This window comes from Aspergillus flavus, chromosome 2, assembly GCF_009017415.1.
Source record: "Aspergillus flavus chromosome 2, complete sequence".
Classification (NCBI taxonomy): Eukaryota; Fungi; Ascomycota; class Eurotiomycetes; order Eurotiales; family Aspergillaceae; genus Aspergillus; species Aspergillus flavus.
In genome coordinates this window covers 4,444,248-4,467,808 of record NC_092409.1, presented here as the reverse complement: position 1 = coordinate 4,467,808, position 23,561 = coordinate 4,444,248, and the positions used below count along the sequence as shown (strand labels likewise).

The following is a 23,561-nucleotide window of genomic DNA, read 5'->3' as shown; positions in this document are numbered from 1 at the left end:
AAAGTACCTTCCCACGCGGAATTATCGCAAATCAAGCTTTCCATAGTGTTGGAATAGTTCCCTTTCTCCGAGGGGAGGGACTCGACGCTTGGGCCTTCTGTGTTGGAAATTAGGCCAGATATCTTTCCCATTGCGTGAATCGTAAACACACAAAACTACCTCTTCCAGACTACGTGAAAGATGAAACTAGCGCCTGGCAAAAATACTTGGGTGCTAACGAACGGGCACATTTTAGGATAAATCCAAATTGGTATCACTCCTAGCAAGTCGTACGGAGTATGACACCGTGCCCGGTCCCACCAGGCCAGTCTGTTGTTCTCCACCAAAGAAAAACGTGCTACCACAGTCGGTGGCTATACAGTATGATGATCCTCGATGAAGAGATCACAGTACAGGTGGCTCATAGACGATACCACCAATGATTTCCAACGCCATATGCTCAGCCGCAATTCTCTCGCTCGCCGCATTAAGTTTTGGTTGGGCGTTACTTCAGGACAATAGGCGACCATTTACTAAGACGAATACGGCCGATCCCAACAATTCACTCCACATGGAACGTTTCAAGAAGAAAGTGATTCCACGGAACTAAACCGCAACCGTGCATCATCGCCATGTCAACAGGGTAAGCCGCTAGATCCTGGGCTGACAGCTCTTGCACCAATGAGATTGATGGTTGTGGCTGTGTGAAATCCGCAGTTCAGGTGAGCCACACCCCGGACTCCCTGCTTGTGGCTCAAACCAAGCCAATTAATCAACATGACACCCTGACGTACCGTTTGCAATCATCCTGCTCCTCATTTCACGCCCTGCAGAATGAGAAACTCGACGGACTTTTGTCGCTCATCGGGCCTCAGAAAGGCCAACGGTTACTATTTACAGGCTTTTGCCGATCCCTCACGTCGTGCGTGCGTTCGGACAGCGAAGCCGATGCTTCCGATTACTCTATCGACGGAGAACGCCGTCTCCATCGATCAGCAAATGGAAATAAAATACCGCGTGTTACTAGTCTCTCTATTTCCTGCCCTACGCGCGGCATTGTAAGACATGCTACGGTCAATCCATCTTGACATGAGACTCAATGAGCCTTAATCACAAATTCACCAGGCACTGGATCGCTCAATGCATGCTGGATACCCTGGGCCATAACCTCATCCCACTTCTTCGATGCAGACAGCTTATTTCCATAACGTCTAAACCCATGTGGTAGACCCTTGAAGACAGTAACATCGGTAGGCACCCTGCGAAACACGACACGTCAGCGGTCAATCATTTACACGCGAGGCAATCCGCTCGATCTGCTCACCCATTCTCGGCCAGCAACATCGCGAACAACAACCCTTCATCTCTCAAGGGATCCCTCCCTGCGATCCCGAACGTTGTAGGCGGCAATCCCTTGACCTCATCCGCCGTCGCAAGCCCCGGATTGACCCGTCTATCAGTTTCCAACTCCGACCCATTAACAGCCGGCTTGAGCAACTTCATAAACAAACGCATCCTGCTGACGGGGAGAATTGGCGCATGTTCGCACCCCACATAACTCGAGACGGAGGGATCGCGAAGCCGCGCAACCTGCGACGCATAACAGTCCTCCGTCACAAGAGCCGGGATCATGAGCACCTGGCCACGGATCTTAGGCCTCTGAGCCAGCGACACATCCTTCCCGATATTCTGCGCCAGTGTCAAAGATACCGTCAGATAGGCCCCCGCCGAGATACCCCCGACGACGACGTTCTCCGCCTCGCCATTGATATCATCAATATGGTCATGGACCCAGTGAAAGGAATCCTCCGCATCATTCCATGCGGTCGGATACGTGTACTCCGGGGTATGACGGTAATTCACATTCACAACCACCACTGGAGATCCAGCCGCCACCTGGGCAACGACAACGCGCGAGCAAATCGCATCCTCCGAACTCAAAGTGCCCATCAAAAACCCACCCCCATGGTAATAGATAAAGACCGGTAACCGCTGCGTAGCAGGCACCGACGACGGCCGGTAAGTGCGAGCCTCCAGCGTCTCTCCATCCCGCGTCGGGATCTTGTAATCTTGCATCGAAACCTGCGATGCCAGACCTGTTTCACATCCGTAAGCTTTAGACCTTCTTCAACACTCCCCCCCCCCCCCGAAACCCACTACCACATAGACAGTACAAATGGAAATGAAACAACAAACCTACCTTCCTCAACCATAGCCTTCGCAGCCAAAGCCTCCCGATCCCGATTCGCCGCAGCCTTCAACTGCTCCGCGGTAATATCCTCCGGGAATTTCGGGAGTGATTTCTCCAACACGAGCCATTCTTCAATGGGCGTAGTATATTCTGAGAAATCGGCCATTTCGTCAACGTTAAGAAAAGAAATATGTATGTACAATGTATGCTATCGTTCAATAGAGTTGTGTGAATTTACATGAACTGCGCGGAGTAGTGCTGGTCGATAACTGGGGTCCCTAAGATAGTCAGTCACTAATCGATAAATACCCCACCTTCACCTCGGTACTTGGGATTACTAGATAAGTTTATAAATCCTATTTCTTTGCACTGTCTTACGCGTACACCCGAGGTATAGATGATCACTAGTACACACCATACTTCTAAATCGGGTGTCCAATGAGGGGGGGTTGGTTGGGTTCTTGGTTACTGATTGGTTGGTTCGTTTATTTCTGTTTTGGGTAGTAGGTATACTGAAGTTACTACCTATGGTATATACTATGTAGTATATGCGCAGTATTTGCCTCGGTGTAGGTAGAAGTATGTGGTTCTCATATTACTAGGATCTCTATTATTCTATTAAGGACGACACACAATAGAACCCCCAAGTTAAGGTCCGTGATAACTACGACAAGGTAATCAACCCACCAAGACCTAACTAAAAAGCGCCCTTCCCAGGCATCGTACCACCATCCAACTCCTTACAACCCCATTCAAACTCCGAAGGAACAAAGAACCTCGCCGCGGTTGAATTCCCATAAGCAAGACCCACGAGCGTCTCCTCTATAAACCACAATCAGCTTCCCATCCCCAAAGCCCAAGAAACAAAAGAAGGAAAGGGTTAAACCAAACTCACCATTCTCATCATACCTCGGCCACCCAAACCGACTCAATCCATCCGCAGGATCAGCCGCAAAAGCAACCCACGCTGACGCCATATACCTTGCGAACTCGCGTTCTTTCTCCGAATCAGCTATCCCGCTGATCTTGCTCGCAGTGCCGAAGACCATGGGGAGATCGATGCCATGATATGCGCCGCTGGACGGGTACAGGCGGAGATTATCCCAGTCACCGAAGTAGCGCGATTGCCAGGTTGGCACGCCGGCTGCGGTGCGGTGGGCTGCTGTTTGGCCCGAGGGGCAGGTGAAGGCGGCTTGGTTGAATAGGTTCCAGACGGGGTCTGGGTGGGAGATGTTAGCGGCGTAGGCGCTGACGCGGTAGTAGCCTGCTTCGTTGGCGTTGCTGGTTACCAGATATGGCTGGGGGGAAGAGAGTCAGTTATGAGTTGCTTCTTTCTTGTTGGGGGTGATTTGGAGGTCTGGGACTGACTATGTGGGTGAAGTTTCCGGATGCTGATCTTTCGGCGTAGTTGTTGAAGATGGTTATGTTGTCTACTGTTGGGTGGAAGACGGGTTGGGGGAGGACGGGGGAAGACGCAGTTGGGACTTTGGCGACGGCTTTCAGGATTGATTTGTAGGGTTGTTGGCGGAGGCAGTGGATGATGTGGTTTGTGGCAGTGGTGCTGTTTCCGCAGCCTAGGGTTTGAGAGACGTGGTAGAAGTAGCTGGCTGATTCCTCGGGTGTGTTGGGCTTGAAGCTTAGTGCTGTTCCTGAGTGGGAGATGAAGCCGCTGACGAGAGGTTTCTCGGTCCAGATGTAGGAGTAGTAATCGACCGATGCGCCCCCGGCTGATTGCCCAAAGATTGTGATGCGATTGGGGTCTCCACCGAATGCTTCGATGTTGCGATGGACCCATTCCACTGCGAGACGCTGGTCGAGTATCGCTACGTTCTGGGGGAACCCCGGTGCGCCAGAGAAACCGAAGATATTTAATCGGTAGCTTTCGATTGTTAGTCAATGGATATGGATATAGATATTCATAATGACAACTGACTTGAAAGTTACGACCACTACCTCCTGCTCGTCGGCCATCACTTGACCATCATAGTATGGGCTGTGCGCACCACCTAAGGAGAACCCTGGAGGACTTCAGTCATTATAGAAGATGCAAAAGAGAAGGATATGTACTTACGACCTCCGTGGATAAAGACGAGCACGGGCTTCAAGGTAGGCGCTGTAAGCTTGGTCCACACGTTCAGATACAAGCAATCTTCACTCTGAGGCGTGCCTAACTGCTGAGCAAATGTTTGGATAATCTTTTGGGCCTGGAGAGTAAAACCGGGGTAATCATCGGGGGTCGTTCCAATATTGGCAGGACAGTCTCTGGTGTACAGAAATGTTATTGCTCAAGTAATCAGCTGGAGGACTTGATTCCACATACGGGCTCTATGGAAAGGTTAACTGAAAAGCTCATTTACAAACCACTAACACCTCACTTACGTAGGCACTTGCGCGCACAGTAGAATTGGAATGGTATGCTACTGGACGTGCGAATCGCAGATCGCCTGTTGGCGGCGTAGCGTAGGGAATTCCCAGGTATTCGGAGACATTGGATCTCTGAGGCGCTGCATGGCCCACGATGAGGCCGCTACTGGTCCAGACAGAGGCACCAACAGACTGGACTTTGGAAACCTGCTGGGACCAGACTGGAAAAGCGGTTGCCAGCAGGGATATTGATGCAATTGACCCCCAAAATCGTGCCATGATTGACTCTGGGAACGGTAAAAGTCGCAGGAAGCCTATCAAGCCATGTAAGGAAAGTAAAGAGGATTTAAGATAAACAGGGAGTCAACTTCTCGGCAATGATAACTCGTGCCTGCGGAGTAGTTTGCTGTGGAGTACTCAACTCCACATATTTTGATACTACCTAATTCTTTCCTCAATGGGAATAGTGTTGGAGGCAGGCTCAGTTTCGAATAAACAGGAAGACGCTTCGACATTGAAGCTGCTGAGAGTGCTGGACTTCGTTGACGTTTTGTAGAAAGTTCAATATCCGTTGACAGAGTCTCTCATGAAATCACTCAACAAAACAGTCGATGCTTATGGTAGATGAGGGATTCCATAGCTCCATTACTTTTGACAATGACCGAAGATGTGATTACTTATGGTCTCGTTCCAACACATGAGAATCATCGCTTATAGGCCAGTTACATATGCTATCCAGTTGTCGGCTGCGGTGTCCGGAATCAACGAAATATTCAATGGAGGGAGACTCCGGAGCCGGCCATATTTTTTGATAAGCTCAAGTATTGTAGACACAAAATTTCTAATCATCTCATCATCCTACACACCCATTCTCCAACCGGAAAATCAGTATCACCCAACAGTCAAAAGCTGCTCCATGAAAGCACCATGTCCACGAGCGCGATCATGAAGATGAATCTCCAAAATCCAATGATGCCTCTTCCCATCCTTTCCGGGAGAAGTCATCGGCCGATTATTCCCGCGAGCAATATAAAGAGTAACCCTATCCTTCGGGATGCGTTCGTGGGGGAAAGACCCAACAATATGCCCAGCGATATCAGCACCGAAATCCCACCCCGACTGCTTCGCCTCATCACACGCAATCTCATATAACTCTTCGCCGGTCATATCCGTGTTCTCCAGATAGCGCGACTTGACCTTATTCCACACGGGCTCGAGCGAATCGCGCAGCTGTTTCTTATGCGGGTCGTCTCCAAGGACAAAGGTGCGCCCGAAGTCCGCTTCCCAGGCTTCGAAGACGGGTCCTAGATCGACATACAGGATGTCATCGGGCTGGATGATGCGATCCGGGGGATTCTCAGCAAAAGGTTTCAAGGTGTTGGGGCCACTGCGAATGACCCGTTTGTGCCAGTGGGTTCGCACTCCGTGTCGTTGGGCCAGCTCGTAGATCTCGTTGCTTAGTTGCTTTTCACCGACGCCGGAGCGTAGGAGATCCCGCTCGATCTCGTCAAAGAGTTGGATGGCCTTGTTCTGGGCGTCTAGCAGGTATGCTGCCCGTTCATCTGTTTCTAGACTCGTAGGGTTTCCGGACATTGTGTTCTCGGGTTGGAGGAATTGCTGTGATGGCCTTCAAGTTTGGGGTTTGGGGATAGTGTAGTATTTATATGCCGATAATGAGTCACAACATAGCTTACGAAAATAAGTCAACAGGAATCCTGTCATTCTATCTGGTGCGGGGCGTCGATGCGGGGTCTCTTGTTCGGGTAAGAAGTAATCGTTTTCCGGTCCCTCTCGTTGGTGCATTCGTGACGGTATAGTCCTGTCGATATCAAGCTTTCCCACCTGCATTGGTGACTGTGGTATATTAACAGGGAATATCCTGGAGCTAACCCTGTTCAAATATTAGTATATCTGACCAAACTAAAGACACAAGGTCAACGAACATCTTCTATTTCCCACGGAATCAGTGTGACATTTGCTGATCGAGAACTCCGCGGGGTTACTGATAGAGTGGTCACTATCTCCGCTTTATCCGCGGTGTAGGCTTATAGCGTAGTTAGTATTATGATAAACTACAATACTGTATCGCTACAGTCTACTAGAGTCTTCCTCTAGTCAAAAAGAATCGCCATGCTGCTCGGTTCTCCGATTTGTGTTTGACTACGAGTACTCATGAGCATCCCAAGGCCCAGGAACTAGTACAGTCCTGATCGTCAGCGTACATGATGGGGACAACAAGACCAAAACTAACGTCTCAATTTAAAAAAAGTAATATTTTTCTCCAATCAAGTACCAAACGCAAAATCTCCCTGAAGAAAAGATCGATGAGTTGTATACTCCGTATACTCAGTAGATATAGATGTAGATGCAAACAAAACCCCACTAAACCCAAACCAGCAAGCGGTAACCCCCACTCCACCACCTATAAAACCCACAAAAACAAACCCCGATCTCAATTTTTCTTCCTCCCAAGCACCATCCCAACCAATGCTGCGTTTCTTTGCTACACACGATCAAGGTCAAACTTGATCTCTCGACCGTTGACCCCCAACGGCCCGAGAACACCCGCAAATGAGAAATTCGGAGGAATCTTCACTTAAACCCAGTAACCCGCTCTTTTCATCTCTTTCGGGAGATGGGGGAGCCGGTACTGCCCGCAAGGGCCTGGTGTGAATCAAGGCAGCCTCTGACTCCGGTCGGAGGCATGTCGCACATCTGCAATTGGCATCAGAAACATCGGGGCTCGGACTTTTGTTCGAGGTTTCCCCATGGGAGAGTCGTTGCGAAGATTGTGTGTGCGGGCTAATGCTTGTGCGACACTTTAGTGCAATACGCGGCATGCTGTACCTCTCTTTCTCCTCTGGGGGAGGAGGGGATGGTAGAATTCGATTCCGATCATTCTGGTTGGGATGGTGCTTCTTTTTTCTTTCTTCTAGGTGAGTGGCTAATCTTGGACTGGGAAGAGTGGTGTGTCCCTGGCTAATTTGTTGGGGGTTGGGTCCTTTTTGGTCCCGTTGCCTTCATTTTTTTAGGTATCGGTGGTGGGTGATATACCAGAATTGGAAGGGATATAGGCTCTAGAAATGAACTGATTTGGCTCTTGATGATTATTCTTGGGATTTGTCCGGTGTAGTGTAGATACTCCTGCTCGTATGATATCTTAAACCCTGCGAAGTCTACTTTGTATCTCCGCTGCGTCCCATGCTCATCATGAAAGTGTACTTGCATTAAAGTCACCAATACCCAATGGAAATGTGAAAAAAACAATCGCTTCATATCTAACTGGGATATTATGATAACAAAATCCTTTGTTCCGTCAACGTGGGATATTTCCGAATGTAAAAAGAAACCCGCAAAGAAATCATTTCCTGCCCCTTCGTCGTAAGTGGTATGTTTGGCTTTTAATTTTGATTAATTTACTCCTCGTCACCGATCTATGACACGTTAGCGTCCTCTCCTTTTCTAAAAGATAGGAAGCATAGGAATTTACCTTAGGAGCGAGGTAGAATCTCAGGTGACCACTGCCGAGACCGTACTCAACAAGAAGGGGAACCTCCTGGGACAGGCAGAGGCTCACCTTGCTGGAGAGAGTGGTAGCCTTGCAGAAGTTGACGAGGTACTTGAGGGAGAAAGTGAGGGCAACGGGTTCGGAGAGAGCAATGGAAACGTTCTGTTCGGGCTTATCGACGTTGGTGTGTTGACGGATGGTGACAGATCCGCTGCCAATGTCACCCTGGCAGGAGAACTTGACACCTTCCTTGGTAGCCTCAATGACAACTGAAATGCTAGTCAGTAACTGCACGGGTATAGCTGTCCCAAGTCTGGACGTATTGGGCGATGGAAATGAATAAGGTTCACGAACCAGACTCGGAAAGTGCGTTCAGGTCTCTGCAGATCCGCTGGAATTCTGCAGAAGGCATCTCGACGGTAGCGGCATACTCGGTCTCTGGGATTGCCAGGTGCTCCTGGTCAATGTCCATCAACTTAATATCATATTCGCTTAGTCGGTCGGTCTCAGCGCTCTCGAACATGAGGTTAACGGCGTCCGGTGAGTCATCGGCCTTGAGAGTAAGAATGTCTTCATTCTGAGCAGCCCGCAGGACCTTGGTCAAGGAGACCAAGTTGATACCGAGAGCAATGTTGCGGTCGCAGCGGTATGGGGAGAAGCCTTCGGCCTTGAGGAGCATGGAAACTAGGGCTACATGGGAGTTATCCATGGCCTGGAGGGCGATACCAGAGTCATTGCAGTCAAAGTTGCAGTCCTGCACCAGATCCTTGATAGCGTCGACAACCTGAATGATCGTGGCCTAGGTCAGTGACAGTGCAGGGCTTATCTGAAGACTATAGTCACATACGCGCTTGAGGAGAGAGGCTTGTTCTAGGCGAGCTTCCAACACTGAGGTAACAGTTAGATAGCAATTCAGCGAAAATAACGAACATGTGGAAAAACCCACTCTTGATCTGTGTGTTGTGTGCGTGTGATGGTGAGAGGTGAAAGAATTAGGTGAGGAATTTAATGTCAGGCAAATTCTGGATTTCAGCCTGTATATATCAATTGGTTTGTTCAATGAATGATTCCAAACTCTTGTGTGACTTACAAGTAGAAGGTGGATTGGGAGAAGTTAAGAACTCAAGTAGAGGAGAAATTGCCATTTCACAAGGTGAGGTCGCGTAGTGGGGAAACGCGTTCACGGGTCGCGCGTCATGCCTTAGGCTGATATGTACGTTTCGGGTTAGCCTTTGCTGCCTGGTTTTGACGTAAGGGTGCAAGACTAGTACTACTTCCAATAACCTAGGCCTTGGTATACAGGTACCCACAGGATGATTCTTTTCAAGTTTATTACCAATTGCGATTAGCTGCTTAAGAATGTCTTTCATTTGGATGATTATATACTATATACAAAACTTCCCAAGCTTTACATAGGAAATTACCTGGCAGTGGGCCAGTGTTAGCGAGGAACAATACAGAATGAAACTTGCCAAAAGAGCGCGTCAAGCTGAAATACAAGAAAAGGACAATGAAACAAAAAGAAAGCAAGAAAGAAAAATGTACAGCGATAACGAAAGGGTACACAGCCCAGGCGTAAGGTACAACCAAAAGAAAGATAAAAGTCCAGCCCAGAAAACGCCATTGACACCAGTCCACTCTATATACATTGGGTATCAACCTGCATGGTTTGCTGACCAGCTGTCGCAGTTCACTCCAGATAAGAGGATTCAGGAGTACGTAGGGGTACAAAAAAGATATTATAGGAGACGCGAAGAAGCAAAGTAGAGGGGGTATGTGGGTATCAGATACTAGTTATTCGCTTCGAAGCCGCTGGGGGTCGTTGCTTGATAACCATCTCAAGCTCCTTCAGCATGTTGGTGTTTGCATCAAGGCGCTCACGTGCCGCTGCTTGTTTTGCTCGGTCTTCCTTGACCCGAGCAATTCGCTCCTCTCTCGTCAAGGATTGTCTCTTGCTACGGGCTGGGAGAGCCACTGCTTCAAAAATCTCTTCCTCGTCATCGATGGTATGAATGATGCTGGAATCCGGCCTTTCACCATTCAAGGCTTTAAGCGCGTCGGCTGGACTACCTTCCACCGCGGTGGCACCGCCTAGGCTAGGAGTGGGGGATGACGGCAGCTTCCACTCACTTAACGGTCTTGAAAGGCGATCCACGTTCAATCGCTTGTCTGGAGTGTTACTGATCATGGCAGCTTTACCATCCTCCCATTCTTGGAGAAGGTTTTTAATGTCCGTCCCGATTGATTCATAGTGAGAAGCAAGGGTCGCTTCATTCTCGTCATTCTCATCGGCATCTGTTTGTTCCAGACTAGCGCTAGACATTTCTCTGATGAGATGCATTTTTGCGTGAAGCGCACGGATTGCTTGTGAGAGAGAGTTAAGCTTCCGATATTGCGCACGGAGATGCTCCTTATTGGGAGAGGCTGTAGGTAAGGGAGAACGAGGAACTTGATTGCCTAAAAGATAGGTTAGTGAGGTCTTTGACAGGTGCGCTCTCGTACTCACTGTCTTCCTCATTGAGAATGTTGGTCATCTTCTCTGTGTTTTTGCCGGTTACCTCGGCCAGATCCTGCATTTGTTCGATAGCGATGGTCCATCGCGCGATGTCGGATCCTCCACCATCAGCACCCAAAGCCAATAGGCAGCAGAGTATGCTCTTTCTCACGATGTATAACCGTCCGAATAGGGTGCGAAGGGCGCGTAAGGAATATTGATCTTCAGTCGCCCGCTCAGCGAGCGCTAATTCAGCCTCCGCCAGCTCTTCCTCCGAGACATCGTAGATGTCATAATATTTGGCCAGGTTGTCATTGTCTGTAACGGGTTGCAAAGAGCGTTGTGCCTGTAAATACCGTTTTAACAAGGCGTAGAAGCATTCTGACACAGTCCGACGTAGTCTCAAACATCGCCGTGTCTGCGCTTGGTCCTCGAGTCTGGATATCGGAGGCAACGGCGTGCTTCTATGATTGGGTTAGATATCGAAATCCTCCGCTTAACCGATGGGGAATAAGAGAAATGCTGACTTACATGCGGTAGCCTCTGGAGACTAGCTCGACCTCCTGTATGAACACGACCGATGCCGAAGCAGCAGAATCAAACCCTTGAGCGTTGCCGATGAAAAATCCCGCCGCATCCACAGCTTGATGCCGCAAATACTTGAGCCATTGTCGTTTAGCGAACGCGTAAAACAGAACCCCGATCACGGGTACCAAGACTAACAGTACGCCAACTTTTCGAGGGTTCAGACCTGAGCCCGTTCGAGGACGACTCCAGTGTAACAACCAAGCGATAGAGAAGGATGTCGAAGCTGTGACAACGGCACCCTGTAGTCCGAAAGTTGAGGAGATTGACGGAAGATCGGCCGAGCGCGAACTGGACAGCACATCTGCAGCCGAAGCATATGAAGGGGCGCTATGCTCGTTCAGCAACTGCGACGCGACGATGACATAACCGAATTGTTCCAGAAACCTCTCATTATCACTTCGTCCAACACGCGAATTCAACGCTGACTGTAGACCTCATCAGCCTAAGGGTGATCATGGTTAATACAACGACGTGATTGGAACCCATACCGTACAGGCGTCGTAAAGTCTGCCTAGGGCCGCTTTTTGATGCGAAGACCTCAGGTCTAGTGGTTTGGGGAGCCTATTCCGGATCCGCTCTTGGAATTTTGACGCTCCTCGTGGTGCGAAGTCCGCCGCTGTGGACTCGGAGGCAATATCGCTATTCTCTGTCTCCTTAACGGGCCAGCTTGGGTCGTGCTCACCCTCCCCTAGTGCGCATTAGACCTCCGTGACGCGAAAACCAGAGGTATCACAAAACTCATGGAATGAAAAGATAGATCTCACCTTGGAGATAATCCGCCAAAGGCGAGTTTTCATAGACAAGAGATTCCATGATCGGTGGGCATGCCGTAGGCTTAGCCGATAGGGAGGGGGCGGGTAATGTGGGCTGCTCGGTGCTGGGTCTGGTCGGCGGCGGCGATGGCTTCGTTTTCTTAAAAGTATTATAAGGAGCGTAAGAAGGGAAATGGTAAGGAACGTAATGGGAGTCGGACTATAGAAGGATCATCTCCGGGTAAGAGTCCAACAGCGCGATGTGGCGGACGTGGTGGTGTGAGAAAGGCAACAATCAATTGCGGAACAACCGGAGGGATTCAGATGTGTTTCGGAGGGTAAAGAGCGCCGATAAACAAAGGGAAATTCAACGTTCACAGCGGGCGTGGGTTCGAGTTCAAGCCAGGTTCTTTACCCCTGGCAGATAGTGTAAAAATAGTGCAAGCACAGTGAGCCACGTTGAAGATCCGGTCCATGTGTGTCTGGGGAAGGGGAGGTTTTGGATGCGTCGATTGTCGAATCGGAGACCGGATCACCGTTCGGAACAGGTTTAAAGCCAGTGTTCACGGGTCCACTGAACTAAGCCACTCTGGGCCATTTATGGTTTTGTCCCCCTTCTCAACGGGGCTCTTCGGTCAAAGCCCTTTAAGTAAATTGTTTTGCCTACAGAGTACAGACAACCACGAGGCTTTGTTTTTCTTATATCTGGTTGTATCTGAGTCAGACCTGTAAATATTCCAATTGAAACTCTCCTCACTACACCATCAAATCTCACTACGCCTTATGAAACAGCTCTCTTGCAAAAGTCCTACCGAGTAACCGCCGTCGTGTCTTGTGAAGGCCGACGGATGACGGCGGGGTTGGCCGAGGCCCATGCATCATACTACCTAACTACTACAACACCACTAGGCGGAAAACTGTCGTTTCATGTTGACTATAAACTAGGTTCTCCGTACCTTTTTATTTGTTATCGTGCCGGGTTTAATATTTCGGTTCTGCTTGCTGTCTTAGAAATTAGCAATTTAATATAGACATCGCATATCGAGGCACAACCTGACTGGCTTTCCGCGGAACAACTTTCAAGACCGATTATCCCAAATTTAAATATCCCTGCATTCAAACTACAAAGATAATGGTCAGACCACATGACAAATTAAACAGGAAGCCTTTTCCACCGAATATTCGAAGAGTTCAAACTGATGGATACCTTGAATCTCGGTCCCAACCTAATTTACCGATTAAGTCACGGGCCAAATGACTAAGGGCCCGACTAAGCCAGATGAAGCAATATATGCAAACCACTCAATATCCCTCAAAGTGGAGAACTTTCGCTGCGAACAAACTCTTCGTAATCGTATCCCAACAGCAGTAATAATACTTCCAAGTGAAAGGTACCTTTTCTTGAGGATCTCGTCAAGGCAGACTAAGACTTTGTTTAAGCTACAGGCGCAATCTTTACATCTCAGACCCGAACCTTATGTGAAAGTCAGCCTCAGTTAGATTATCCAATGAAGATCGGCATATTTCAGCTCTATACATTTATCATGAACTTCATTCGAGGATCAGATTCGGGACTTCACCGAAATGCCGTGTTTTTGACCCAGTAAACGAGTCAAACCAAGTTTTGGCGACGTCTAAAGCGCTGCTCCCTAACCAACTCGTCATAGCCAGATTAGCCATCCACCTATCCTCTTCGCTGGAATTGTAACTCCCTTATAGTTACATGCAGCTTGACGTGGACGTGCATGAAAATGGCTGGACCGTGAAAAGGCACAGCTCTGTCTATAAGCTGGGGAGAAACCTTGTGCTTCGCGGCTATTTTGACAGATAGTAGACTTCATCCCTTTCTACATCCTACGAGATATTTTTTTATTTCTTTTCAATTTTCTACTCTTTCCGATAAGAGTGAGGGATAGGATATGGAACTGATCATCGGCCTCTGCCTGTTAGCGCCACTTTTATTCCTCTATACCCCTCTCAGGCGCTTCATCGGCTTGAATGCATCCGAACTTCCACTTCCTCCAGGCCCAACATTACTTTCCGGGCCCTTTCCGGAGAAAGACATCGCTAAAACATTTCAGAAATGGAATAAAAAATATGGCCCCATAGTGAGTGCAAAGATTGGCGCCCAGCAATTTATCATTCTGGGGAGCCGTCGAGCAGCCCAAGACCTACTGGAGCGACGAGCAAGTATATACAGCTCGCGCCCCGCGTCAAAGTTCTTGGACAAGTACTTGCACAAGGGGCTGGCATCTGCTTTCATGCCATATGGTGCCCAGTGGAGACTCCATAGACGACTGGGCTCGTCACTCCTCAGTGAAAGGGCATCTACTGCCTATCGTCAACTCCAGGATTTCGAGAGTAAGCGCCTTCTTCATGAGTTCTTATCCACGAACGACTTTTCAGAGGCCTTCCTCAGCTACACCTCGGACATCATGTTCACGCTTGTATACGGAAAAGGAAGAGGAAAGGATGATAGCGACCATAAGATGTTGTATCAAATAAATGAAATGGCCACATTCGTCCTTCAGAAAGCTTCTTTTGGGACGATTTTACTTGACCTTTTCCCCATGCTCGACTGGCTCCCACATTGCTTCTTGACCTGGAGAAAAAAGGCAGAGGAGCTCCATTATAAGACCAAAGAAGTTTATACCGAATGCGGCAACATTGCACTTGGGGGCGACTGCTGGAACTGGAGTCATGAGGTCTCTCAGAGAAGCGAAGCCAAAGAGCTCCCCTGGGAAGATGTCTGTTACGCCCTGGGTGAACTTTACGTGGCTGGAATTCATACGACTAAGATGGTTTTGGAGATATTAATTATGGTATGCGTGCTCCACAAAGAGGTGAAGCAAAAAGCACAAGCGGAGCTAGACTCCGTTGTCGGCGAGGACCGATTGCCGTCACCCGACGACCTCGAAAAACTTCCATACATCCGAGCAATCGTGTCTGAACTCCTTCGCTGGCGCCCTATCTCTCCAATCGGAGTCCCTCATGCAGTCATACAAGACGATGAGTACATGGGCTACCGTATCCCTGCCGGTGCGACGGTAGTCGCAAATCAGTTTGGGATGAACATGGACGAGGCGACTTTCGACAATCCCGCAGCCTTCAATCCTGATAGATATCTCAACAACCCTGATCTTCCTGTCTCCGCTTTTGGCTTTGGGCGGAGAATATGTCCTGGTCACCGACTCGCGCGGGGCAGCTTACTGATCGTTACTTCACGTCTGCTCTGGGCTTACGATATCACATCTGCACAAGGGGACGCTGATCTTGGCGACGAATATAGTCCTTCTTCCGTCAAAGCCGTGTTTCAACCAAGGAGCGTAAAGCACGAGCAGGTTATCAAGAAAGAGTGGGAGGAGTCTGACAAAGACGAAAAGCGAATCTTGGAAAGGATCCGAGACCGTATTTGATGCGTGGAAAACTATCTACATATGGAAAAATAACATCGGTTCTTCAGAGTGTCTCAGTTGAAATCCAGCTATGAACTTTGGGCTGGAAAACAACGTGAGTCATTGATGAGATTTGGATTAAGATCTCAGGAGTGAAGGGGTCGAAATATTCCAATATCATGTTTATAGCCTCTAAACTATACGCGAGTTGTAAGTATTTTGTCTTCTATGAGGAATTAATTATCTATGCCTTCATGATCTCAGGTCCTTCAAAATCTTTAAATATAGGCGTCTCATCCTTCCACAGGGCATCCGCCTAAATACACAGGACACACCTGACACGTAGAAGGATTTGCGAAAGACGAGGACATTTCTCTCTGGCAAGAAAAAGCAGGTGGGAGTCTGACCAACGCAATCCTTGCCTGGCTGCATGTGACCCCATGACGTCCTCTATGGGCTCATTCTGTAGATTAGAGATTTGCCATGCTCAGTGTTTGAGATTAATAAGGGAAAGCCTAGCAGCCTCCGCCGCTCTACCTGGGCGGCTGCCCTGTGGAAGGATGAGATCCCTAAATATATTGTTGAAGGGCATTATATCCGCATTTTGTAGATCATGAGCTCTTATGCAAAGCACAACAGTCGAGGTACATCACGGATAAAAGCCATGGCTGCTCAGACAAAAACAATGGCAGCAGCTGCCGCAAACTGAGACATACACTATATGATGCCTCAGGCAGCGATGCGTTGCACCAGCAACCACACCATCAACATCGCGTCCCCATCTTCATACCTCGCAACCCACGGTTCCAACCTCCGTAAACCAATAAAGATTTAGCTACATTTGCCTTATCAACGAAAGGTACAATTTCAGCTACCAAAATAGCAGATCAACAAACCGTATCTTCTACGCGACGATCTTCCGAGCACTACCGGTTGTTCGCCCCCGCGTTGCCCCTTACTTTAACTACGTACCCCTCGATACGATATCACAGGCTTTGTTTCAGTTCAAAAACATTCAACTAGAAACATGTTATTATAAGGTCTTATGCCTTATATTGCACCATACTCACTTCAGATCGGTTAGACACTGTTCAACTGTACCATGTCAGGTCTATTAGGAGAAGTCGGCACCCCGTGCCCATCAAGATTCTCTCGATTTGACCGGGGCAGCGGAGGAGATAGCTCGTCTAACAAGCTGTGGGAGGATAGCTTGGAAAACTGTGACGAGACGGCCAACATCGAGTTCACCACCGAGATCAAAGCACCGCTTCTAACAGGAGTCAAGCCCCGCCGAAGGACCAAGACCGGCAGCTCTTTCGCTATCCACCATGATGGTGAACAGAATCTCGTGCAAACAGCCAACCCGAGGAGAAGGGAAACCCGCCCAGCAGTAGCCCCTTCAGGTCGCAAGATGTCTTTACTAGCCCAACCAGCCCAAAGGTTCCGTCCGAAGGCCAGTTCCACGGCTAGTCCACCCAGGAATTCGAAGCCACTGGGAGAACCCGAGAAGAGATTGCGAAATACAAAGCTAGACGCCCAAAAGAACAGGGAGCTTCTGATGCAGATTAATGAAAACGGACGTAAAACTCCATCGAAGAATGCTTTGAGGACCGACGTGCGCCGCAACACGGTGTATATACCGACGGATGACACCACGGTTGCAAGCCTGTTTATGGGCATATCAAGCCCTGCCAAGTCTAACAATGTTCAGTATTACGTCCCGGAGGACACTCGGGTTAACACCTTGGAGTCACAGATTGCTAGGAAGCGGCAGGCAAAACGTTCTTTGGCTTCATCCGCGCAACGAATTCCGCTTCAACCAAGCGCGAAAGTCAAGCAGGAACCTTGTATTCACGTCGATATTGCTGGGAAGAACGGTGGAAAAGAAAATGTTCCCCCTGGAACTTGTCTTCTCGACAAGGAGAAGGGCAAGGTTTCTCAGTCCATGAAGATCAATGACGAATATGAAAACCCTCGTACAGCTTCGAAACCCGCACAAACTCAACTGCGTGGATACCCCTCTACAAAGTCGATGAATCCACTCGCAGCAAGGCCTGTTAACGGGACCATAAAGCGAACAGTGACAGGAGAAAATAGAAACAATGCCAAAACACCATCTGTCCATGCACGAGGCAGCAAGGTAGAAAAGCGAAGAACAAACGTCAATCGTACCCCGTCAGTTTCAAAGAATTCGACGATTGCGAACACGTTGAGGAACTCTGAGATGCGCGCCAATCCCTCCAAAGACTCGGTAGTGCGCCCTAAATCGAAACACATTGACGACAAGTATCCTCTGGTGAAGGAGGACATCACAAACCCGGAGTTGTATGAAGAGGACTGGCTTTCCCATCAGGAGATCATGATAACCCAACTGGCCAATGGGCTTTTCGATCAAGCCAATGAGAGTTTAAGCTTCAAAGAACCAACAGTGCTTCGACAAGAGCTGCTCAAGCTCTACCAAACCACATCATTTGCACATCTTTATAAGAGGGTCCAAGCATCGTTGCTATATGGTGCCATGAGTATCCCGAAGGATGTGCTTGTACGCAATGACCGGCTGCAGCAGGATGTGGGAATGAAGCGGAGATTCTTGGACTTTTGGATGCAAACATATGATCCGCGGGCGTTACGAGCCGCGGTGGAGACAGTCACAGGAAGGAGGATGACCGATAACAAGTTGGACCAGGAGACCAGTCATAGCCATCCTGACATGGACTCTGGCAATGGGAGAGCACTCAAGAGAGGTCTAGAAAATTTCTTGAATACCTTTTTGCTGCAAAACCAAGACATGGAGCGATATGCTAGAGAGTTCAGCTCCAGCGATTTAGAGGTAGGCACGACATATCATCGAACTGTTCTTCGCAGCATCATGATCGTCATCCTCTTGGACAAGGGAATGTCAAGTCCAGGGACGGTACTTCCCCGTTGCCTTTTTCTTCGTTCGTCTCAGCTCAAGTCCTCTGCCGCTGTGATCCAGGCCTTGGCTCGGTTTCTTCTGCCCTCTTCCGGAGACATTACTAAGACTCTTGGTCATTTAGACTGTCAGTTGGTCTATGAGCAAAGCGCGCTGCAGGAGTACGAATACCAGATAAGCAACTTAGCTGTAGACATGAGAGACGGTGTCCGGCTAACTAGGATTGTGGAGTTACTACTATATCCGACCGACTTAAGCCTCGCAGATGGAGAGCGCTTGGGCCCGCTTTCACAAGGGCTGAAGCTTCCATGCCTCAGTCGCACAGTAAAGCTGTTCAATGTGCGAATTGCTCTGGATGCCTTGGCTTGCAGTAAGAGCTCCTACAAGCTGGTTCGTCGTATCCGTGCGGAAGACATAGTCGATGGACATCGTGAGAAGACCATCGCACTTCTATGGGGGCTTGTCAGCCAATGGAGCCTCGCTGGGCTTGTCGATTGGTATGAGTTGAGAAAGGAGATCAACCGTCTGAAGCAGAAGGCCGTCACTCAGTATGGATATGAGTTGGTCAAGGATGAGGGTTGGTTCAATGGAGATTTTGAAGGATTGTATGGGAAGAGTGACGATGCTACATCGCTGCTTCGACAATGGGCCTCTATCCTGGGATGTTTGAAAGGTCTACGTCTTGAGAACTTCAGCACCAGCTTCGCGGACGGCAAGATTTACGAAAGCATTGTGGATGAGTACGAGAGCTACATACTCAAAGGGGATCAACCCCTGTCTACGGAACTCAAGGGGCTACCATTCTCGCTGCAATCTCGCCTCAGGGCGCTGGGATGCAGTGCACAGCTTGGTAAGTTGTCTGGTTAATACACATCACGGAGCACACTAACAATCACTAGCGTATCTCATTTCCCCTGGTTCTTCAAGGTCGCACATCCTCGACAGTGACTTCACACTGGGAGCACTCACCTTCCTCTGTTCTCGATTTCTTTCCGCAACTAAGCGTGCTCGCGCAGCGACAGTTTTGCAAAGGAGATGGCGACAAGTCCTCGCGAACCGGAATCTCCAACGGCGGACAGTCGCCCGGGACGTCGCTAGACAATGCGCAGCCGTCGTGCAGACAAGAGACCGAATCCTCTGGGCCAAGGACATCATCATCCTGTGGTGGAGAACATTGAAAGCGAAGCAGCAACGACACAACAGCACAGACAGCCGGTACGAGGAGCAGATCCCCATGTCCAAGGGGGTCCCTCTACGTGGCCAGTGGTCTCCGTACTAAACCTGGACGTTCCATAACCCCGGGGCTGCATATTGGGCATTCGCAAGGCAGTGACTCTGGTATGGAATATCGATATTCCCTTTGTTTGGCTGTACTATTTTCGGCGTCTCCATGAAACATAGCCTTTGTCTAGCCTTATGTCATCAAAAGAATAATCACTATTATAGTAATGCATAATGAGAAATAGAAAGCACAACAAAAACAAACACCTAATACGTAAGGTCTAGATTTCGAACAAGGCACTAATCCAACAAACGAAAAAGCCCAAACAAAATCCCTCGGCGACATCTTCCACCTTTGACGTCAGCAACAAACAAACAAACCCGTTCCCTTCACAACCCAACTATCAAGAAAAATAAATGAACTGAAAATAACTCCCTAACCTTAAAATAGAAGAAGAATCTCCATCCAAGCAACCCACCGGAAATAGTTACCAGGCTTTGTTAATCCTCGCCACTTTGACTCCCGACTACGAATTCGACTTGCTGACCATGACATCATTCCTCGATTCATCTGACCAACACTTCATTTATCTTTCTGCCTATCACCGTCCGGTCCTAGAAAACGATTGGGAGTTGTTCGGGTGGACGGACGCAGTGAGTAACATTTATTATGGGGTCGGGTATAGTTTGCATTAGTATATGCTTACTTACTTGACTGTTTGGTGGTGGTGGAGGGGGACTATGATGTTATGTTATATGTTATAGTTTTCTGGGTTGTTTGTTTTGGGTGGGTGGTTGATGGTAGATTGTCATGTTTTGATGGTTTTACTGGGAGGTATTCCTTATGATTATTTTAATAATTATTACCTTTGTGGTTTGCATATAGGATGGATATACTTACGTACTGTGGTGGTGGATATATTTCATATTCCATAGTATCCTGTTAAACCGCGCAATACATCCTAACAGTAAGCGTAATACAGAGTCTATTCACAAAGTAATTGTACGTATAAAGAATGGATAAAATTACATAACAGTGACAATTATTCAAGTCTTCCAAGACCGAAGTTACTAATGGGACTGTTTTGTTTTTGTTGATTATTTGGTCCGTTACTTAATGGATGTGGTAAGGCGGATTGAATAACCACCTCACTAGTTGGTGGGTTAGGCGGAAATTATTGGCGGGGGGCGATGTTTCCAGAAGGTTGCTTTTTGGGAAGTTTTAGATTTTTTTCGCTTTTTCTTTTTCTTTATTTTACTTATTTCTTCTTGAGAGTTTTTGTTGGTTTTTGGTGGTTTCATTGTTGTTTGAAGTTGTTTTGGTTGGTGTAGGGACTTGTAGAGTATCTTTTGGATGTGGTTTCGACTTTGTATGTCGAAGTGGATTAATTGAAGGTGGATATGATCTGTATGTATGTCTATCATAAGTATTCTGCCTGTCTATAAGATAAGACATCGGATTTGCTAATGCATTCTTATCTGAGTGCAGATTTTAGATAAACTGATTCATAGTTTCAATATATTTGTATTGCTATGTGCCAATGTTAATAGTCTAGACAGACGAAGAGGCTCATACTTGAGTCATGCTGCCGGTCGGAGGCCGTCATCCAAGCAGAACATGCGTCCAGTCTAGAATTTGAGTCATTAGGGGTGTCTACAGTATGAGTCTGGATCTCCAGTAGGCAGCACTATTGAAGTTTGATCCGGGAGCAGTTCGTCCGTCTCCTGAACGAGTCAGCGTGCCGAGCCGTCGACGTAGTGATGATTTATCATTCTAATCACAGCCGGTTATTGCATAGGATCGACGAGATCTGCTTCCACTGCCTCAAGAGGACGGGGGCCTCCGCGGGGTCCGAGAAGATGATTGGAAAGGCCCGCCGCGACATCTTGGGAATGGGGGAGTGCTTGGCCGCACTTGGCAGCGTAACTCGGGAAGAGGACCGCCTCGCTACGGAGTACAGTCACACTGGACGCGCAAGGAGAGAAGAATGCAAGTAGACGAAGGTCAGATGGTTCTTGGCGGATTCTCTGTGAGACGGAGGGGAGGCGCAGCCATCGCAACGTTGCCAAGCGCTGCTGTGGAATGGGCCATGACCAGCCAGAAGGGCAGGAGTAAGGGGTCGCTGGAGGAGAGAGAGAGAGAGAGAGCATTCCCAATTTCCCTCTCAATGCATAGGGACATACTGGTTATATCTTGGCGGCTCTTGGCGGAGGTCTTGGCTGCCCATAAAGTTCCAGGGGGTGTGGGAATACAGAACGCAGATGTGCTGAATTGCCGTAAAGTTGGGGGAGAACGTCGATCATCAGATCAAGTGTTGTGCCACTCCATGATATGCAATCGGTTCGTTCCTCTCTCGTCCTCCTCTTTCCCTCTGGATGAAAGTAAATGATATGTACATACATATACATACATACTGTACATTCCGGTGGCATTCGGGCCGAGTGAAAGGGGGTGAGTTTATTGTTTTCTGGAAAACACTTGTTAGCCAATGAGCTGTCAAATAAGGGTCATTCCTTGTGTGATTTGGTTACACAATCTTTGATCTTCAAGAATCGCTTTCTTTTTATTTTTAAATTCCCCCTTGTGTGGTCTAGATTAAATTACCATGAACGGTGGGAAATACTGTACCTCCTGTACCTACCACCGGTATTCCGTATTCGCATTACCGCTGTTTGATGAAGAAAACCATCGTGGGTCCAGTGAGACAATGGAGCGATGATTTGTTTGCATAACAATGGTTACTCTGCAATAGTAATAATGATTATAATTATCCCGCTCAAATGGACGATGTAAAAAGCACCATGCAGATGTCATGCCCTAAAGAACGGAAAAGGTCGAATTGCCTCGTCCTGGTTCGCACACTAGTGGGAGGGTTTCTCGTAGTCTGAAACTCGTTGATTCGACAATGGATGGGGGTGTTGCCGGGGGATTGGAGGAAGCTGACCATGCATGAGGGGGAAGTGTACTCCGTATAGGAGTCATGCATACTACTAATAGTAGTGCTCCTACTGTAATAGCAGACACAAGTCTGGAGAACCTCAGGAAGGAATACACCCGGATGGGGTTTGTCCGACTTGACTGCCTCAGGCTTACCCAGATTGGGCCAGTCTTGCATCGTAACTGAATGGCCTGAAAGGGCCGGCGTGAAGCCAGAGAGTCCCGTGCACGTCCGTTCCCCCACCAGCATGAACGAGTCCCATAAATGCCTCATACAAACGCTCCCCAGCACTAAGTCTCTGCCGCTGTCGGCCACCATCGGCCCATGGTTGATAAGCTGTTTGGAGTTTATGCAGTCCTTATCCAATCCTAAGTTTATGTTATAGCTCCATCCCGTTATACAGTAAGCGTGTCCATTTCCCACCAAACATCTATCTCCTGATCCCAGACTTTAACCGAAATGCCTACGAGCTAACGTAACCCACCGAACAACTGGCAATTCACGACCTCCACCCAGTCGCCTCTCGGTGGATAGTTCGACGCAGCTCCCATCCCCATCACAGAAAGGGCTGGGGAGGCAAGTAACCAAGGCGCTGGGGTGTGAAATCATCCCGTGTGGATAGCGCTCTGTCCGCAGTCCTGCCACATAGGTTGGGATAGTGTAGGACCTACCCCTTTAGGCCGACCGGTGACTGATTGCTTGCGATGACCACAACGCATCGACCAGTTGGACGCTCGATAGGGTCTGCCCACGAGCTCAATGCCACATGCGATCTCACTCCGCAGCGATCTGGTTAAACTTTGGTCGGATTTTTAACCGCAAGAAGTCAGATGCCTCCTCCCGGTCTTATGCATTGCGTATATCAGACTAGGACATGGATCTCCAAAATTTGAGTGCGGAGAGCGAGCGTCGCAATCAGTCTTCGTCCAATGTCGATGCGTTGTGTTGGAGAAGACCGCCTCTTTCCCTGTCCCTTTCAGCCCTGAGACGGCAAGCTAAAAAGTTACCTTACTGAAATTAGAAATCCGAGTAGCTCGTATTTCGTTCTTTTCTTGTGTTCACAAGGCAAGGTGGCTGCTTGTGTGAGCAGGGAAGAGTAATTGTTTCCAACCATTGTGATTTGCTGGGATGGCAACAGAAACGACAGGACCAAATGAGATTGAGTGGAACAGTCAGAGAGGGGAGACGGAAGAACGGGTAAATAAAACAAAGAGAA

At 48.5% G+C, this 23,561-nt stretch overlaps 6 protein-coding genes across 6 annotated transcripts; 2 read left to right on the top strand and 4 right to left on the bottom strand.

Moving 5' to 3' along the window:
• Positions 1–991: 991 nt before the first annotated feature.
• On the bottom strand, positions 992–4,813 carry F9C07_2344 (putative lipase/esterase; the record flags this gene model as incomplete). The annotated part of the gene is made up of 9 exons (XM_071510944.1): positions 992–1,238; positions 1,304–2,075; positions 2,180–2,378; positions 2,877–2,992; positions 3,066–3,468; positions 3,539–4,049; positions 4,104–4,188; positions 4,242–4,432; positions 4,539–4,813. 9 exons carry the CDS (start codon positions 4,811–4,813, stop codon positions 1,076–1,078), a joined length of 2,715 nt encoding a protein of 904 aa, XP_071363942.1. The 3' UTR covers positions 992–1,075.
• A 612-nt stretch (positions 4,814–5,425) lies between these two features.
• On the bottom strand, positions 5,426–6,127 carry F9C07_2345 (peptidase M24, structural domain-containing protein; the record flags this gene model as incomplete). Its single annotated transcript, XM_041284892.1, has 1 exon — positions 5,426–6,127. The coding sequence occupies one exon, from the start codon at positions 6,125–6,127 to the stop codon at positions 5,426–5,428; it is 702 nt and encodes a 233-aa protein (XP_041143254.1).
• A 771-nt stretch (positions 6,128–6,898) lies between these two features.
• On the bottom strand, positions 6,899–12,542 carry F9C07_2277931 (proliferating cell nuclear antigen). Its single transcript, XM_071510262.1, has 9 exons — positions 11,889–12,542; positions 11,613–11,812; positions 11,068–11,549; positions 10,537–11,000; positions 9,924–10,499; positions 8,890–8,930; positions 8,397–8,826; positions 8,025–8,311; positions 6,899–7,968 (listed from the first exon to the last, which is right to left on the bottom strand). The coding sequence occupies exons 1-9, from the start codon at positions 11,935–11,937 to the stop codon at positions 7,951–7,953; spliced, it is 2,547 nt and encodes an 848-aa protein (XP_071363941.1). The 5' UTR covers positions 11,938–12,542; the 3' UTR covers positions 6,899–7,950.
• Positions 12,543–12,866: 324 nt separating this feature from the next.
• Positions 12,867–15,832, top strand: F9C07_1296506 (cytochrome protein). Its single transcript, XM_041284881.2, has one exon. It carries the CDS (start codon positions 13,796–13,798, stop codon positions 15,290–15,292), a length of 1,497 nt encoding a protein of 498 aa, XP_041143252.1. The 5' UTR covers positions 12,867–13,795; the 3' UTR covers positions 15,293–15,832.
• Positions 15,833–16,373: 541 nt separating this feature from the next.
• F9C07_2198546 (microtubule-associated protein Asp) lies at positions 16,374–20,481 on the top strand (the record flags this gene model as incomplete). The annotated part of the gene is made up of 6 exons (XM_041290059.2): positions 16,374–19,035; positions 19,085–19,400; positions 19,895–20,060; positions 20,093–20,193; positions 20,343–20,374; positions 20,444–20,481. 6 exons carry the CDS (start codon positions 16,374–16,376, stop codon positions 20,479–20,481), a joined length of 3,315 nt encoding a protein of 1,104 aa, XP_041143251.2.
• Positions 20,482–21,194: 713 nt separating this feature from the next.
• F9C07_2349 (uncharacterized protein) lies at positions 21,195–21,557 on the bottom strand (the record flags this gene model as incomplete). Its single annotated transcript, XM_071510945.1, has 1 exon — positions 21,195–21,557. The coding sequence occupies one exon, from the start codon at positions 21,555–21,557 to the stop codon at positions 21,195–21,197; it is 363 nt and encodes a 120-aa protein (XP_071363940.1).
• Positions 21,558–23,561: the final 2,004 nt, after the last annotated feature.